The following is a 19,936-nucleotide window of genomic DNA, read 5'->3' as shown; positions in this document are numbered from 1 at the left end:
ACCCCAAAGCAAACAGTAAAATGTAAAGCATAAAAACATAAAAATCATTTTAATTTTTCTTAACAAACCAGGAAACTGTCTAAAGCAGCATAAGATACTCTCCAGAAGGGTATAGGCCAGATATCAACCAGTTCTAAAATGATAGGCTGAAAATTCAATTAAAAGTCTAGGTAAAGATGAAAGTTTTGGCTTGGTGTCAAAATAACAGTAGATTCAGTGCCAGATGAACCTCATAAACAGGCTTATAAAGAAGAGGAGCCAAAGACTGAATCTTTCTGACAGATTTCAACAGAATTACATGGAGTCTTTCTTGCTATGAACCTGCAAGAAAAGATTCTTGAGCTTGAGCCCCATATTATCTGGTGATCTTTGCTGTAGGTCTGAATCCAGGGGGCAAACAGATGAACACTGCCAGTCTGTCAGCATTATTGTTATTTTTGTTGCAGACAAAATAAAATCCCTCTGTCTTTACTGTTGAATTAGCAACTCATCTACCTGAGCAAAGAGGGTCTGATTCCCAATCCAGATGCCTCATTCCTTTTGGTGGGTGCAATTATGTAGTTTCCATGAATATCCTCAGGAAGCCATATTCCCTTGGATAGGAAGATTATAGCCCATCCCATAATATGCTTCCAGTACATGAAGGTCCATTACGTACACACATCTTACTTCAGGTTTTCAGAGCAGTAAGCCTTTAATCTTGACTTTGGATTCTGTGCCCACCTTACACACCATTCTTTTTCCTCTAGTGTATTTATTATTATGCAGCTACATTTTTTTTGAAAAAAATACATTTTCCTAAATCAGGATGGAACTTCAGGATGGTAGTGTCCATTTTTTAAATTAAAAAAAATTCATGCAATTGCCCTATTACAGATGCACAGTAGTGTCCACAACTGCCTTCCATTTAAATCCTTGTGGTTCATATTTTAGTGTTAGTTCATTAAATGAAAGGGAACAGAAAGAAAGGAAGGCAAGGGTGGAGTGTGAAACCTGATGTTGAATTGACAAGAAGTTGCGAAGCACCATTTTCATATTGTCAAGCACTAGGGGATTCTCTACTGTGCTATCAGTCATTGTGAAAAATGGGAAAGAGTCACATGATATGGGGGAACATGCTGAATGTACAGAATGCACAGTAGAACCCACTGACACTGGCATTGCAAGCTGTGATCACTGACCCTCTGTGTGTGTGTGTGCGTGTACCTGTGCAAAGTCAATTGCAAGTCCATCAAGTATTGCACAGGGCTACTATTTGTTTGGGGAAGCAGTCCTCTAGCAGAAGCTATGGGGAGCTTTTTTAGCCTTGTGCCACTAAATTGAAAAAAAAATGGGAAGGGGTGTTTTTTCTGATGCCTGAATGCAGCTGCATAGTAATGGTAATTTGCTGCCCTTCCTTGCAAATTTGTGGGGTTTTCTCTGTGTGATTCTCTAATTTGATCCTGCATACCTCTCATGATCTTGGCAGTTTTTAAAAACCTGCCCTGTACTGATTGCACTATGCCCTAAATGGATCGATTCCAAGTAATTCTTATGCTTGGTGGTTTGCAGAAGGTCAATGCAGCTCAGCCACCATTTTAATGCTAGGCTTCCAGATACTGACAAAAGGGCCCCCCCAACCCCCCCCCCCCTTTGTTCACTAAAATATTAAAGGAGAAACTGTTTTCAAAGCTTTAGGCTTCCCTTCCCAGTTCCTCTCTTTCTCTCTTTACATCTCATGTCAATTTCATACAGTGCTGATGATTCCCCTCCCCTTTTATTTTGTTTGCATGCAGCCCCAAAATCCCCGCCCTCTCCCTTTTGGCACTGGTGACACTGCTGTTTGCCTCCTCTCTGATCCTCCTTTCAAGTCAACACCAGCAGGGAACTAAACCTTGCACAGGCCCTTTTAAACTCCCCCTTCATTTTAATATTTTAATTCAGTGATTCGAGACTGGAAGGTGTGGAGTGAGTGTAACAACCTTGATTTGGGTGGGAGAGTGACCTACAAGGGGCAGCAAAAGGACATGGGGGAAGCCAAGGGAATCTGTATGCTTGTGAATTACCTTTGGCTTGTTAATGGAATAAGGCAGAACTCGGCACAAAAAAATCCCAGAAAAACAGTGACCAGAAAGCAAACTGAGCACTGAAGGGATGAAAGTCAATGCAAAATGACAAAAAACCAAAAACCTGTCATGGGTCAGCCAAGGCTCAGTCACAGTGAGGACTTTCTAGAAGAGCAGGAGCCCAGATTCAGTAGAGGGTGCCAGCAAGGTGATGAGAAGCAGACATGTCAAGAGTTACAGCCAAAAGCCGATGTAGAAGAACCTCTGCCTTCCAGCTCTGCCCCAGTAGGTGAAAATCAGTTAGTTACCCCCAGGCCTCCAAGATCACCTGTACAGTTGAACAACACAGGCAAAGGCTGAGGAGCTAGTTACAAGCTAAAGGGCAAAGTACACATCTCCTAACTCATTGCTAGCAACTTGCTAAAGGGGAAAATGAGTCTTTGCAGAAAGAGGACTGAAAACTGGAAGTTTGGCTATAAAATCCTCCTGGGGAATGTGTACGGTGTGGACACAACAAGTACAGTAACCGCTGCAATGCCAACATCACTTTGCCTATATTTTTGATGCCTCTTTGGGAACCAGACAACCTTGCCTTGCTGAACCTCTGAAATCCTGACCTTGGACTGAATGACTTTGCTTTTGCCTGATACCTTTGGGAAACAGATACTGCAACCTGAGACCAGAAGCCTGTGGGTCAGCACACTAACAGACATGCATGATGAAAGCAAGGGGAAATACCCATGCATAATAGGCCTACAACAGTTTAGCAGTTATTTGGTGACTATTAAGTGCTTGCTAGACATAGGATCACATAAAAAGAGCCAGACTTTAGTGCCTGATTATCTAAGGTTTTATAAGCCCAATAGCTTTTCAAGTCAACTGATGTATTATAATAGAGCCAAGGAGCAATATTTACTGCCTACAGGTTTCCATTTCAGTTAGGACTACGCTGACTGCTACCTTGCTACCTCAGTGGCTGTGAAAGAATATTTAATTCATTACTGGTTGATTTTGGTATAGCAGGTATACCTGTCCTCAGTGCACCTAGGCCTATAAAATATGGAGTTTCTCAACAACTTCATTCTAAGAATCATATGTATTTGAAGAGAAATTAGCTCAACCCTTTCAATATTTCCTGTTATGTATGCATCCATCAGTATATAAGGTACATTACAAGCAATGTTGCATAAGTGGCCTTGGGACAGCTTTCCAGCATATTTAGTTGAAAGACCATCATGGTCAATTGTATGGATCCTTACAACACATTTACCAGGGTAGCTCGTAATGTAACATAAGAAGAGCCCTGTTAGATCAGATCAATGGTCCATCTAGACCAGCATCCTGTCTCAGATAGTGGCCAACTGGTTCCTCTGGAGGGCCAACAACAGGAGAGAGTCCAATATTTTCCCCTGATGTTGGACCCTATGTCCTGGCTCTGGGATTCAGAGGGTTATTGCTTCTGAATGTGACTGATAATCCAGTGACTGGACCCATTCATGTAGTCACTGAGCCTTTAAACTTTGCAGCAGCACTATGTGATGAATCTTGAAAAATCTATGTAACTGCTGTAACATCCGAAGTACTCTTAGAATCCAAACTTTGGCACTTAATCTTATCCTTAAGTCTGCTTTCACACATCATTGCACTCTTAACTCATGTACTCTCAACACACTATAGCAATCGATTGCAACTGGATTTTTCAGTGTGAAACAGAAAAATCCTTTTGCAAATGACTGCTATAGTGCACTGATAGATCAAGATGGGTAGCTGTATTAGTCTACCTGTAGCAGTAGAAAGAGTAAGAGTCTAGTAGTGCCTTAAAGATTAACAGAATTTGTGAAAATTGTGTTTTTATTAATCACCACTAACTTCTTCAGCAAGCACTCATAGTGTACTGAAAGTGCATTATCCAATAGGTGTGATATTTAAGACCCCTAAATGTATATATTTATAAATTAAACATATAGATCAGTAGTAAATGTTTACTGAGTACATCAATAGTAAATGTTTATTATTTTTACTGGGTTTTTTTTACTGTTGTTCAGAGCAGTGAACAGTAAAAATAGTAAACTTTGAAGGAAGGTTTCCTAGCCCTACTGATCCTTTCCTGCTTACATAAAATCCTATCACAGGCCCTTTCTTTAGATAATTAAAATGTTTATTAATATGCTGTTTATTAATATACAACCACTTAGTAAATTTCATTAAGAACAAAAGGAAGCTAGTTTAACCTATTATATGTCAGCAGCACCAGATAAGTCAGTGAAATTGTTTTAGGCCAGAAAAGAATTGCTGCAATGGGAGCAGTTCAGCCCAGAGATGTGGCATGGGGAAGCAAGTGTTTAAACCTTCCCTCCTAGACATTAGAGTCTGGGAAATGTCTTAGGGTGAAAGGGTAAAACCCTCCTTCCTCTCACACCATGGCTGATCTAAATCACCACTACCACCACTCCCTTCCGCCACTGTAAATTAGCAATAAAAATGAACATACGAACATATTAAGCTACCTTATACTGAATCAGGCCCTTGGTCCATCAAAGTCAGTATTGTCTACTCAGACTGGCAGTGGCTCTCCAGGGTCTCAAGCTGAGGTTTTACATGCCTATTTGTCCGGACCCTTTTTAGTAGGAGATGCCAGGGATTGAACCTGGGACCTTGTGCTTACCAAGCAGATGCTCTACAACCTGAGCCACCATCCCTCCCCTATGCTTGGGCTATGCATTCATAGATCTCCCAGCATTTCCAACAATTTGGCCTTAAGATAACTAGAATAATTATAAGGCATAGTTGCATTTTTATCTCCCACTGTCAATCTGTTTTGCAATGTCCACAATGTTGCTTATGCTTCTAGATGCCTTGCTACATGATTTTCTAAATACAAATCAATATATACTTCCATTGATTTTGATGGGTCTGTTTTATCATACAAACAACTACTGGTAAGTTGGTAGGCAGGCAGGGAAGAAATTCTATTGAAAATGCAACAGTCCACTGTGCCTCATGATGAACTGGCAATTCAGCTGTGTTCTTACTTGAGCTCTCTAGCTCTTCAGTTTCACCAGATAACTAGTAAATTCAAAGAACGACTATAAAGGCAGATCATAAGAAAGTGTAAACCTACTGTATATGGAGAGCTCAGGTGAAATTTAGATGGTTGGAATTTAAAAAGACCTCCGGAGTAGCTCTGACAAGCATCAAAGTTTACTGCAATGGAGGAATTGGTTGTCTGAGCTACAGTCAAGGAGAGAAAGTGGAAGTGAATTAGTAGGAGAGAACTCACTACCCAAAGGAACTGTGATTAGGCTTCTGGAATCAGTGCAAGGTACACATGCTTGCATACCTAGAATAGAAGAGCAAACCACACCATTAGTATTTGCTGTTCTGATCTTCCGAATTCAGAACATGCCACTGAGTCACAGTGCCACCCTGTCATTTGCTATCCAGTGAGAAAAGACACATATCCCCACAGGGTACATTAGACTTCATGCAAGGATCAGCTCTAAATCAAAGCAGCTGCTTCCATGCCAATCTCAGTAGAAAACTCACCAGTATTCCCTCTAAGCTGAGTTAATGTGAGCTGGCTCACAGTTTTTTAGCCTCCAGCTCACACATTTTTTTCTTGGCTCCGGAAAAATGGCCCCACAGCTCACAAGACTCCACAGTGTAGAGGGAGCATTGAAGATGACTACCAAATTGACAAACCAAAGAACAACAGAACAATAAATAAAGTGCATCACAGGCAAAAAGGGCACATTTTACAGAATAAAACAATTATCGGTCCAAGAATAAAATGATGGTAAAAATAAATAAGATAGTTCAATAGTAAAAGCATGATGTCACAACAAGGGAGGCCAACTGATGGAATAGTAGCTGGAATAGGATGCCCGCTGCCTTAACCAAAGGCCCAGCAGAATAGCTCAATCTTACAGGCCCTATAGAATGGTAATAGCACAGGTTGGGTCTGAATCTCCATAGGGAGCTGATTCCACCAGGCAGGGGCCAGAACCGAGAAAGCCCTGACCCTGGTTGAAGTGAGTCAGACATCCTTTGGGCCAGGGGTGGTCAGGACAGGAGATGTTGTGTAGCAGATCACAACAACCTCTGGGGCATATATGGGGAAAGGTGGTCCCTTTTATCCCACCTTTCCAGAAAGTTCAAGGTAATATTATGTTTCCTATGAATCAACCTTAAAGGATGAAATCAAAATGAAAGTATTAAATCAAAATACGTAATCTTTTTGTGTTTAAAAAAGACTTGGAGAGGGCAGGCACTTCAAGAGACAGTCCCCTAAGTGCCAGCTTCTCTCCAAAACTACCAGAATGCTCTGTAAGCCAGCAGGAATGCTCTGCAAGCTAGCAGGAACTCCATTCCAGTTCAAAAAAACTCACTCACTCACACTCTGCTTTAAGGAAAAAGGAAAGGAAAGGTCCCCTGTTCAAGCACCAGTCGTTTCCGACTCTGGGGTGACGTTGCTTTCACAACGTTTTCACGGCAGACTTTTTACGGGGTGGTTTGCCATTGCCTTCCCCAGTCTTTTACTCCCCCCCCCCCCCCCGCCCCAGCAAGCTGGGTACTCATTTTACCAACTTTGGAAGGATGGAAGGCTGCGTCAACTTTGAGCCAGCTACCTGAATCCAGCTGGAATCGAACTCAGGTCGTGAACAGAGTTCATAGTACTGCAGTACTGCTGCTTTACCACTCTGCACCACGGGGCCGCTTTAAACACTTAGGTAAATCAAAGGCAGACAGAGAAACACATATAATCCCTGCAACTAAAGGATTCTGTGCCTTTAGATAAGCACTTTATGTCTACGAATCCTTTTATTTATTTGTTTTTCTTCTTCCAGGCATTATAATTAACAAGAAGGAAGAGGCAATACTTATACCAAGGAGACAAACCTTTAAAAACATATCTCCTGTCTTACTCAGGCATTACATCATGTTAAGCTTTGAACATCTGAAAGAATCATGTATCTGTTTTGTATTCTTCTCCCTATGCAGTTTGTTCTTTCCTATGTTAAAAAAACTGGGTCTGTTCTATCATGATAACTCATTTTGTTTTATATGGAGAATTCTTGCTGTTATGTGTCAATTAGCATTAAAGCCATCCAAGGAAGAACCATCTCAAATGAGAGGTTTGATCAAACGTAGTCCCCAGAGAACACTCTCACAGCAGGTGAAAATGTTTCCTCAGGTCTGATGGCTCAATTCTCTCGCTTTAAAAATAAATAAATAAAGATTTGGGTGATTATAGTGCTGAATTTGTTGTCATCCTAGTTCCCAAGGAATAGGTTTACACCTGTGCTACAAAAGTAACCAACAATGATTTATCTCAACTAACCCCCCCCCCCCCCCAATATCTTGTTAACTTTGATAGGTTCCTGAAAAGTTGTCTTTAAAGATTCCTTTAATACTCTCTATATAAACAATTCACAGGATTCTTTTTGTTTGAAGCCATGTAAACAGGACTAAAACCAGTTTAAATGTGTCATAGACTCCACCTGCCAATTCTCTACCACTTCCCTTCAGCCTGTGGAACTAATTTACAAGAAGTTAAATGATTAAAGTAATCTGTGAATCTGACAGATTTAAACTCAATGCCAAGGTCACTCATGCTACTGCAGACTTCCTTCAACAAATACACCAACAATTTGAGGTCTTTCTACATGACATTTCAAATCCGTGTCATAGTCAAGTCTCCTCCTTAATATTTCTACTACAGTATCCTCTTTTAAGAAAGGCCTGCTATTTCAGCATGCCTTCAAGCTGCATGCACTTCCCTTTGTCAGTTTTGGAGGTAGTCTTCCCCTGAGAACCTTGGTACCTTTTGGCTATTTGAAAGACTCTAATAGCGATGGGCACAAAACAGGAATATGCAGTTCAGTTTATGGTTCATGGTGTGCCTGGTTCGCAAGTCATGGATGGTCATGAACTTTTAGGGGCTAAATAAACTGGTTTGGTTTGTGAGGTTCGTGATATGACAACAGCTATGACAGGGAGCCCCCAAACTAACCCCACAACAGCTTAGTGGCCAACCCAGCCACACCAGACAAGCAAGGAAAGTGTGCCCACAATTCTCACAGACCACTCCCAGGGCTGAAACATGCAGGTCCAGAACAAAGCAACCAGGGTGTATTCTTCTACTCTGCAGAGGAACAGAAACACATGTTGAATGGAAATACATACTATATGCGCCCCCTTGCCCAGTTAGTCTGGAGGTTTGAGCTGGGTTGTCACCAGTATGTTGATGACACCCAGCTATATCTACTGTTGAATGGCCAGCTTCCTGCCCTTGATCAGGCATCTTTAATGCCAACACCAATGGTGAGGAGCCTGGATGTGATCTTGGATGCCTCACTTTCAATGGAGGCCCAAGTCACAAATGTTGCCAGATCGGCTTTTTATCATCTGATTCCCTATCTTTCCCTTGTTACTTAGCTACAGTGATCCATGCAATGGCCACCTCCAGACTGGATTACTATAGCTTGTTCTATGCAGGGCTGCCACTGGAGACTGACCCAGAAACTTCAGCTGGTCCCAAATACAGCTGCATGTGTCCTGACTAAGAGACCTGTACATGCAATTATACAACCAGTTCTCCAGTAGCTGCACTGGCTTCCAGTCGAGTACCAGATCAAGTCCAAAGTTATGGTATTAACCTTCAAAACCCTCTGTGGTCTGGGAGCAATGTATCTGCAGGACTGTTTCTCCCACTATGTCCCCCAAACAGTCTTGTGCTCATCAGAACAACATTTAGGGGTGATTCCCAGTTCAAAAGACATCTGTTTAGCCTCAACAAGAGCCAGAGTCCTTGAAGAGTGGAACAGATCAAGCTGCGGTAGCCCAGTAGGAGGAGGTTGACCTTGAAGAAGGCCAGGTGCAAGTGGGGCTGAAAATGTATCCCACATGGGAGTTCACCCACTCACTCTACTTTCAACAAGTTCCTTGCCTCTCTGTCTAATTGCCAACAGTCAACAGAGAACAGGAAAGAGTGCAGACCTGAGCTCTTATCACATATAATAGAATGGGAACTCTGTTATTGGCAGCCAACAGTGCCCGTTAAGCTTTGAAGGGCTCTTGGTGTTTCCAAGACTGGGGAGGTCTGCTCCCTGTTGCTTTGAAGTTTTGTAAAGAGTTTAATTGAGCAGAAAAAGTCTGTCTGGAAATGTATCCATTTAAGAACTGCCATGAACAGTATGACCCTTCATGGAATGTTTCTGCCAGTCACCTTCCATGAACATTGCTTTGTGAACCACAAGCAAATCAAAATTTGTGACCATCTTCAGTCTGTGAGCCAGTTCATGCCCATCCTTAGACACTGGTTTTGTATCTGTAGAAGTGCCTAGCAGTGGAGAAAGCACACTGTGCAGCACAGGCATGAAGATCCAAGCCGAGATGCAAAGTGAACTTTGATACTACATCAATGTCTACTTTTGGAATAGCAACAAATGTTAGCATAATTTGTTCCACCCTGACTGCTTACCTTCTTGGTCGCAATTACTACAATGTCCACTTCTGGCTAGGAAATAAAGTCCACACTGCCACAGATCAATTACAAAATTTGAGAAAAGATGGAGTGTGTAATATGTGCATTATGCTAGCAGGAGATTAATTTAGAATGAGAAGCAGTCTAAATTGTTATATTAAGAAGTATGGTAATGAAATGGAAGTAAAATAAAAATCTTTTTAAAAATGTAGTATCTTAAATAGAAGTGGACTTTGGGGAGAACATCTTTTTAAAGTGGATTCTCAGTAGTGATATCTTCTATTTTCTTGTTATTTTATACACACACACACACACATAGCAGATCTTTCTTTGCACCTTGATATATTACTTATCTGTTAAAATATGTAGAAATGGTGAAAATATGTAATATTGGATACATAGAAATGATGAAACTAATAATGTAGTTGCAAAATAGATTAGTTACAAAGTTTGAAACCTTAAAGGTTGAATATAATTGTACCCCAACACAAGTAACAACTATTGGATTTTATAGACATCGTTTAAAATTATAATTAAGGGGATGTAAGGGAAAATATTTTCTCTTATACATTTTGTAATACATGATTGTCCTTGACAAACGCAATTATGTTTTATAACCCCCCCTTTTTTTCTTTTCTCTTCCATATTCATTCATACATCTGTATATATTAGACTTCTATTCCGCCCTCCCCTGTACACAGTTCTCAGGGTGGTGAACATTTCCAATAAATATATTTACAATGTTTCAATATCTATCTTCACAGATCAGTTAAAAACAATTTAAAATAATAATTGGATAGCAATTTCAAATGACACTTAAAATTACAGCAATAGTTTGCTGAAACTTTCTGCCACTCACTGCTCATATTTATAAGACCTGTACTGTTTTGATTATGGCCTAGTTGCTCCAGCAATTTAGAACTGTTCAATTTGATCACTGGTTCTGTAATGACTTCCTTTTAATTGTTTTAATTAATCATTGGTTCTGTAATGCCTGCCTTTTAATTATCTGTTTCAATTGTTTACGATCCGCCCTGACCCTAACTCCATGGGGGCGGAGAGGAAAGAAAAAGCAGAAAGGAGGAACCCTGGCTGTGGTTGAGAGTGCTGGCTCTGGGTCTCTCTCATACACACACACACACACACAAAGATTAAGTCCCCTCTGCCATTTATCTTTCCAACCAGAGGAAATGGAGACAAAAACCATAACCCTCAAACACGTAAGCAAGGTATGGGGGCAGAAATGCCATAATGTTGAATTTGTTGACACTGCTAAAACAGATATTAATATAAATATTGAAATTAAGCATGTTGAGACTGCTGCCATCAACCTTAAATGATAGAAGGAAATATAGGGAAATCTCCCTTGAATCATATAGATCAGTAATCAGTATATGATTTACAGGCACTATGAGGAAAAAAAATAATCTTCAGTTAACCACACAATGGGTTACTAAGAAACATGCTCACCCAACTTGCTCTCCATTGAACACATTATCATATACTGCTACACTGAAGAAATAATTGATGAAAATGTATTCAGAAGCCTTTATATGCATGGCCATGATAACAGCACACTCCAGTCCTCACTAGAGAATTGCATCATGATAACTAAAGTAATTTGGAAGGATATCCAGAGGGAAAAAGTGAGTGTAGATATTATAATGAGATCAAAAGGAGAGATAAGACAGTAAAATGGATGTGAATGTTACTCTGATCAGAATGATGAGGCTATCAAAAACTAAAAGATTAGTTAAACAAAAAACTTTTTCCCTTGTAATTTAAGTCATTATCACCATGGTTTGGTCACCTAACAATGAGGCTGCCTTCAGGCAGTTGAAGATCGGGTAATTCATTTTGGTAGATGAGCAAGTAAACTACTTTTATTGTCCTGAAGTAATCACTAATGTCCTCAGGAGTCCCAGAGGACTTTTGCCACCCTTTAGCCCCACTTTCAGATTTCAGATTCAGAAAGGAATGATTAATGGGAATGCTTTATTTCCTTTCACTCTTGTGGGTGGCCTCTGTGGAGTTTTATTTTTCAGCTTTTCATCACCCAGCGTACGTACTCACTGCTCAGTAAAATGCACAGGGTCTCACTGCTAAACATTTGCTTATTTAAAGTATTAGGATTGTGCTACACATTCCTCATGCCCAGCACTCATATTTTCAGCTTGTCCTACAAAGCCCCTTTACTCCAAGATGGACTCTAAAATTCAGCAGATAAGTAGCTCACAAGAGCTAGATGTTGGGTCCAAGTAAGGATCCATGATGACTTGTGGGAGAGGAAAAATACTATCCTCTCATTGGCCCCTTCCCCACACTGTCTCTGCTTCCACTCCCCCTTGTCAGCTCCTGGTTTTCCAGCCACTTCCCCTGCTTTGACCCTCTGCTTGCACCATCTTCTATCCTTCTTCCTGCTTTCCTGACCCCTGCTTTCATCTCCCTCCACTGTTGTTGGTTGCCACTGGTTCCTTCACCTATCACTTGCAGCATCTGCAGTTGGCATAAGAAGATCACACCAATGGTAGTCCAGTATCCCATCTCACACAGTGACCAACAACAGGGATTCCTTGAGATTGCCAAAGGTTTCCCCTGAGGTTGCCTCCTAGCATTTCAAAGTTTCACTGCCTCTGAATGTGGAGATTCCCTTTGATACCATGGCTATCAGCCACTGATGGACCTACCCTCTATGAATCTGTCTAATCCCCATTTATAGATGTTTATGCCCATGATCATCATTAAGCCCTCTGGCAGAGAATTCCACATTTGAATCATTTGTTGAGCAAATAAGTATTTCCTCTTGTCTGTCCCAATTCTACTTCATTGGAAGAGTTCTAATATTTTGAGAAAGGGAGAAGAAGTTCTCTCTGTCCACTTCATCTACCTCATGTGTGATTTTATAAACGTTATCACATTCCCACCCTCTTAACTGTCCTTTTCTGGCCTGAAAAGTCCAAGTCACTTCAGGCCTTCCTAATAGGAAAGATGCTCCAACCCAGAGGTGTTGAACTCATTTGTTATGAGGACCAGATCTGACATAAATGAGACCTTTTTGGGCCGGGCCATGTGTGTCATAAAATGTAATGCCAGATAGCAGAGATATAAGCTTTATGAAGGACACAAACACATACACTCAATCTAATCCATCTCACTGGCTTGTTGAGCATCAGTCAACAGAAGGGAAAGAGGCTTGGCTCAATAGCTTTGCTGTGCAATTGAGAGTCTGCCAAAGCAAGCTCTCCTTCCCCCACTTCCTTCCCAAGGGAGGAGCTTTGCTCTGTAGCTCCTGCACGATTGAACAAGCCTGGAAAAGCGAGCTGTGATGTAGAAGGAAGCAAGAGAGGGAGAAGGAAGCAGAGGACAGTGAGTTGTTTGCAGGCCTGATAGAAGCCCTCCAGGGGACTGAGTTGGCCCCCTGGGCCGCCTGTTTGACACCACTGCTCTAACCCTTTGGTTGCCTTCTTCTGTCCTTTTCTCAGCTCTGCAATGTCCTTTATGAGAAATGGTAATCAAAAATTCACACGATATTCCAAATGAGGCCACACAATAGATCTATACAGGGTTGAAATTTTCATGGAGTGATGCACTACAATCTCAAGGCATCTTTCCCTTTCAGTCTCATCTAGTTCAGACCCCATTAATGTGTCCTTAAAGTCAGGATTCTTTGTTGCAGTGTGTACTGCCTCACAATTATGTACATTCAACTTCATTTACCACATTTTTGCTTGCTTAACCCAACTTGAGGAGACCCATCTGGAGCTCTTCACAGTCAGACTTGGTTTTTACTATCCTGCATAATTCTGTGACATCTGCAAATTTGGCCATTATGCTACTCACCCTTAGTTCTAGATAATTTATGAGCAAATTAAATAGCACCAGTCCTAATCCCAATCCTAATGGAACCCCGCTGCTTACTTCCCTTTAACTGTCCATTTATTTCTACTCTCCCCTTTGTGAGAGTAGACATTTTTTAATCCATGAAAGAACCAGTCTTCTTATCCAATTACTTCTCAGCTTACTCAGAGTCTTGGGTGAATGCCTCATCAAAAGCCCTTTGAAAAAAACAAGAATATAGTCTACTAAATCACAGTTACCTACATATTTGCTCACTTTGAGATATTCCAAAAAGCTGGTTAGGCAAGACTTTCCTCTGCAGAATCTATGCTGAATTTTCCACAGCAACCTTTGTTTCTCTATATGCAGAATAATTCTATCTTTGATTACAGTTTCCACTAATTTGTCTGTAACAGATGTTAGGCAAACTGTCCTGTAACTCACTACTTCCCCTCTGGACCACTTTTTAAAAATTGGTGTAACATTTCCTACTCTTCAACTCCAGGACAGCGTGTGATTTTAGTGATTAATAAATGAAAAAATTCACATTTGAGTTCCCTAAGAACTCTTAGATGTACGCCATCAGGAACTGGAGACTTGTTGGGGTTTTCTTTATAAATTTCCCTCAAAGATCTAGAACTTCACCTCTATTTGAGTCTGTTCTTTAGTTTCAATTGTTTAAAACAGGAACCTTGGCATATGCTCTACACTGTGTCTGTCTCTGCCAGCTGGAGATCAGTTGTAAAAGCAAGAGACCTCCAGGCCCTACTTGGAGGCTGGCAGCCCTAGAATACAGTGTCAAACTTGCTTTAACTTTGGGCTTCAGTTAAGACCAATGCTGGGCAAAAACCATCCCCACTCTGATTCATAATGGATCTACTTCAACCAACTTGGATCAGAGTGAAATAACTAGTTTAACTTCAGCCTAAGGTTGCTGGTTCAGGTAGCCGGCTCCAGGTTGACTCAGCCTTCCATCCTTCCGAAGTCGGTAAAATGAGTACCCAGTTTGCTGGGGGAAAAGTGTAGATGACTGGGGAAGCCAATGGCAAACCACCCCGTTAAAAGTCTGCCGTGAAAACGTTGTGAAATCAACATCACGCCAGAGTAAAAAACGACTGGTGCTTGCACAGGGGACTACCTTTACCTTTTTAAGGTTGCTACTGAACTCCTGAAATCACAACAAGGCCTGGCTGCCTCTGCCACAAGCCCCTTTTCCAAAGTCAAAAGTAACAATTTTAAAAGGCTGCTGTAAGGAGGCTTCACAGTAGCATAAAGGTTACATATTGAGGTCTGACCAGCCACACACAGACACACAGCAGCATACAATGAAATGTGCACATATGAAAAACACTCTCTCCCTGTTTTTCAGTCCAGGGACCACCTCTTATGCTATGAACAATATTTCTTATGCTTTGTACATCAGTAGATTCCATTCCACATGCATTTGGCAGCTGAAGCCTCAAGCCTTTGTTGCCAGTAAGCCTCCTTTGCCACCTTCATTAACCTTTTCTTTAATAAGTTAGAATTGATTTCAATTGGGGTGCAGGGGAGAGGTGATATACATATTCCAAATAAGTATCTCTCCTCCTACAACCTGGTGCCATCACTAGTTAACCCAACCACCGATATTCATCACTTTCACAATCTGAAATGGCCCCTGGCCATAATGTCCCTATAGTTTTCCCAGTGGGACAAACAGCAACTCCTGGGGGCCATTTTAGGTTCAGGAAATGGAGTTTAAAGCCTTCCTTCCTTCAAACTATAGTCCCAATCTGAATTAATGCCCTGTACATCTGATTTTTAGAAGAAAAGAAGTGGCCTCTGTGCACAAAAAATCGTATTCAAGATCTAAGGAAAAAATTACAGTGGACATCACCAATAAAATAAACGTTTTATGGTGTGAATAAAGCAGGTTATACAATGAGTAAAGAACTCTAGTGAAACATCATACCAACAGACTTAGTAACTCACGTACAAAACTCATTATCTTGTAGAAGTCACGACTTTTTTTAAAAAAGAAAAAGAAAAAACAATGTAGGAAACTATATATGCTCAACTGATGAATTAAATACTTCATTATAAAGATAAAAATGTATTTGAAAATGTTAGCCAAAAAATGAAATTAACCCACAAGTATTACAAGGATTCATTTTCATATAGCCATGTCACAATTTTACGAGCAGCCTGTTAGGCCACAGTTAATGTTTTCTTCTGGTAAGAATGGAGCAGGAGATGTCAAAGCAAGAAAAGTGGAATGAGACTTTGATTGGGAAAGCTTTCCCAAGAGTTTCTCATTTTTATATAGGAAATCAATTTGCATCACAGATAATATCATTCAAATCAGATGACACTATGTAGTTAGAAGGTAATTTGCTTTTCTGCTGAAGCAATTTGATAGTTGTTCTGATTTGTGATTTTCATTTTGTTTGTTAATGAAAAAAATTAATGAGCAATGTTACTGGAAGTACTACCCCAAGCACTGGCATTATTAAACATGTTTTCAATATAGTATACATTATGTTGATTGCACAGCCAGAGCTTGAACTTTTGCAGTTAAAAGAAAAACAGACAATCAATCCAATGTAAAATTTGCAAGAGAATATTTCTGGCACCTACCTTTGCACTGATTTGTGTTTTTGTCTAAGATTGCTTTTGTAGAAACAATTTTTCCATACCTGAAAAGGAAAAAAAATATATGCTTAGTTTATGGCATCTTAAATTATTTATGTCAAGCATACTTAAAACACAGAAAGAAGCTTTAGCACTGTTGAAAAACTCAGCTCTAACAGTATTGGATACAACTGTACATAACAGAGAAGGTCCTACATGGTGCTGTTGCATTTCTACTCTAACCTTCAAAGGCTATCCTTATGAAGACAGTTAATTATCTATGTTCACTCTTTCATGATCAACAAAGAGACCACTTATGGTGGCTTTTTTTTAAATGTCAAGACAAAGAGGTTTTGTTGGGTGTATTGATTAAATCAGGTTAAATGTCCATTTCTCAAATTAGGTTCAAAGAATGGATGATTTCCCATTTTAAAGGAATGACCACTATTTAAAATTTGCAGTCCAATAGGGGCATGTTATATTAGTCATCCCAAAGAGATATATATTCGTAAGAAACTAAGGAGAACACTGATAGAAGTTCATAAAATGACAACTGTTATATGAATAGTTGGAGTGAAATATATGTCCATATTTCTAGCACTAGAAATTTGGAGGAAGGGGTTCACACAAATGCTATTATTTAACATTTACCTACTGCTTCTCTGTTGCCAAAGTGGCAGAACATAAAAACAAATACATCTTTTTAAAAAAACAAACAAACATACACCTAAAACTCATTTTAACAAAAAATGTTTAAATATCTAGCATAAAATTAAATTTTAAAAACCCTTTAGATAACATTACAATTTTTTCCCAAAGAGTCAGTTTCAGTCAGCTGCAGAAACTCCAAGAGAGAGAAGTTGGCAGACATGCTTCTGTTAGAAGCACCTTCTAGAATATGAGTGCCAGTACTGAGAAGACATGAATCTGTGCCTTTGCAGATCTCACATCTGTGAAAAGTAGAACACTGAACAATGTCCCCCCTGCAGATCTAAGAGAGCTAGGAGGAAATTATGAAAGGTGTGTCAGAAAGTATGCATTATAAAGAACATAATCACAGAGATTTGTAATTGACCCTAGAAGTGTATAGGCAGCACTGCAGCTGCCAGAATATACTGGCAATATGCTCTCTGTAGCTATCCTTGACAAGAGACAACACGTTTCTTCATTAGCTGCCACTTGTGAACCATGTCCAAACACAACTTCACGTGGAGCACATTACAGTAGTCATTTACAGGAGGTTACCAAAGCATGGATGACTGAGTCCTGTTGGGGGAAGTCAGAAGCAGCTGTCTCAGCAGCCAGAAAAACATCCCTGGCTATTCCTATTATCTGAGAATCCAGCTCAAAATGGTGTCTGGGAGAATATCATATCATAACTACATAACTAAGTGCTAAATGTAATCCTATCTTACATAAACAAAATATCCCAAGATTTAGACTGGCCAGGCACCACAACTATGAAGAAGCTTGTCTAGATAAAGCTTCAGTCTGTTAGCCCATACACAGCCAATAATTGCATTTTTAAAATTCCTTCTTGATCTACCATCTCTCTTCCATCAGCCACAAATTTATTAATAATTTTGCTTTCTCTCTTTTTTTTCAATTGCCAGGCCAAATATTCTCCAGGTTTATTCGCTCCCTCAAAAGATTTCTGCTGTAATCTTTTCAAATTCCATTCCAGTTCCTTATTTAACAAATGTCTCATTTGTGTTTGTAATATTGTGATCTCCCTCATAATTTTCTTTTTCCCTGGCCTTTTTCCCAGTTCCCCTTCTTTATTCTTTATTTCATTTTGAATGTCCAGCATCTGTTTTTCTTTTGCCCTCTTATATTTATTATTCAATGTAATCAATATTCCTCTCATCACCGCTTTATAAGCATCCCACACCGTCTGAAATTCTATATCTTCTTTATCATTTATTTGGAAGAAAGCTTTAGTTTCATTTTCTAGAGACATCACTATTTCTTTATTCTGTAGTAAATCTTCATTTAGTCTCCATCTTCTCGACTTTTTAGACAATTTTGTAATCCACATTATTGGGTTATGACCAGCTCCTATTTTAGGTAAAATCTCTATTTTCTTTGTTATAAGGCCTAAATCCTTAGTGCCCCACAACATGTCAATTCTGGAAAAAGTATTATGTCTTGCTGAAAAAAATGTATAGTCCCGTACTTCAGGGTTAAATTTTCTCCATATATCTTCCAGGTTTTCTTGTTTAACCAATTCAAAGAAGGATTTTGGCAATTTTCCTTCTTTATTATTTTTTTCCCCAGACCCATCCAGTGTATTCTGAATTGTTCCATTAAAGTCCCCCATTATCAAAACTTGATCATATGTCACTTCATCAAATTGTTGTATAATGTCTTTTTAAAAAACATCCTTTGCTCCATTTGGTGCATACAGTCCCAATAACAACATTTATTTTTTACGTTTAATATTATTTCTACCGCTACAAATCTGCCATTTTTGTCTTTAAACACTAATTTCTGATCCAATTCTTGTTTAATATAAAAAAATCACTCCCCTTTTCTTCTGTTCAGCCAATGAATGAAATTCTAGTCCCAATTGCTTATTCCATAAAAATTTGTAATCCTTTTGTTTGATATGTACTTCTTGTAGACAAACTATATTACAATTTTCCTTTTTAATCCAATGAAACGTTGCCTTTCTTTTTTGTGGTGAATTGAGTCCATTTACATTCCAAGATAACAATTTGTAATCCATCATGGTGCAAATTCTTTTCGTTCTTCATAAAATCTATGCAGTTCCTGTGTGTTTGTAATTGTAATCCTTTTTCCTTGAAGTTCAAAGCTCAGACCTTCAGGTATTATCCATCTATACCTCATTTCATTGTCCCTTGTCACTTGTCTTGGCAACTCCTTCATAATTCTTACTCTGCTGCCTCCCACTATCAATGTCTTTTCAAAGTTTTTGTTCATGATTTTCCCACCATTTGTTTTGTCATATATCTTATAACCACATCTCTTGGTAGATTATTTTTTTTTTTGCATAAAGTGAGTTCACTCTATACATATAGTCATACATATTTCTAGTCCCTTCAGGATCTTCCTCCACAAATTCTATACATATAGTCATACATATTTCTAGTCCCTTCAGGATCTTCCTCCACAAATTCTGCAATTATTTTTATTATATATTCTTTCAAGTCAGTTTCTTCATCCTAAGATACTCCTCTCAGACATACTTGTAGTCATGAATTGCCACTTTTTCTTGTATTTTTAACAAGGTGGAATCATGTACTTTCACTCTCCCTTCCACCTCTTGCACTTTCTTTGATGTTGCCACAGTCTCATTCCTGAGATCCTCTATATCTTTTTTTAGCTCTTCAATATCTTTTCTAATTTCTTTTTTGGAAGCAGTTATCATCTCCTTCATCCCTTTCATTATCCTGGCTTCCATTGCATCTAATTGGTCCTGCATTTTCTCCAGTGAAGCAGTCCTTGCACAGGTTTGCTTGTGATCTGACATGTCAAAACACTGAAAATTTTGACCTCACCAAATTAAATTTCAACTATCAGGTTTAAAAGAGTGAAGCTTGCTTTCTTCAATGAGCCTAATTTTGCTGTCCTCAGAGCCTCCTGGGCTCAGATATTAATTTTTATTTTTTCCGAAATGGCGGTCGCGACTTTCTGCCTCACTTTAAAAAAAAAATCTTTTTTCTCTAAGGACTTCTGAAATAGTTACTAACAATAATATCCAATAGCATTTACCTTATAATCGTCACCTCTGTTGGCTCCACCAATTTTTAATGTCCCGAACACTTTAAAAGTTTTATTTAAACTTTAGCCTCCTAGCAATGGCCACCGATGTTTACCTATAATATTATCCTAGAGTAGGCTGGCTGCTTCAATGATTTCCCTTTTCCATCCAATACTTCCTGCTTTACTTGCCACCAAATCCCATTTTCGCTGGTAGAGAGATCTCACAATACTT

General features: G+C 39.4%; 1 protein-coding gene across 6 annotated transcripts in view; it reads right to left on the bottom strand.

The window, feature by feature from the left end:
• RBMS3 (RNA binding motif single stranded interacting protein 3) overlaps positions 1-19,936 on the bottom strand; it is a 1,175,542-nt gene that overhangs the window by 474,681 nt on the left and 680,925 nt on the right. For all 6 annotated transcript variants that reach the window (XM_060248818.1, XM_060248816.1, XM_060248822.1 and 3 more), the window contains one exon: positions 15,985-16,043. In XM_060248818.1, the coding sequence (XP_060104801.1) occupies positions 15,985-16,043 (59 nt within the window). The remainder of the gene's footprint in view (positions 1-15,984; positions 16,044-19,936) is intronic.

This window comes from Heteronotia binoei, chromosome 10 (genome assembly GCF_032191835.1).
Source record: "Heteronotia binoei isolate CCM8104 ecotype False Entrance Well chromosome 10, APGP_CSIRO_Hbin_v1, whole genome shotgun sequence".
NCBI classification, from domain to species: domain Eukaryota; kingdom Metazoa; phylum Chordata; class Lepidosauria; order Squamata; family Gekkonidae; genus Heteronotia; species Heteronotia binoei.
The sequence above is the reverse complement of the archived record's forward strand: the minus strand, read 5'-3'. Positions and strand labels throughout refer to the sequence as shown.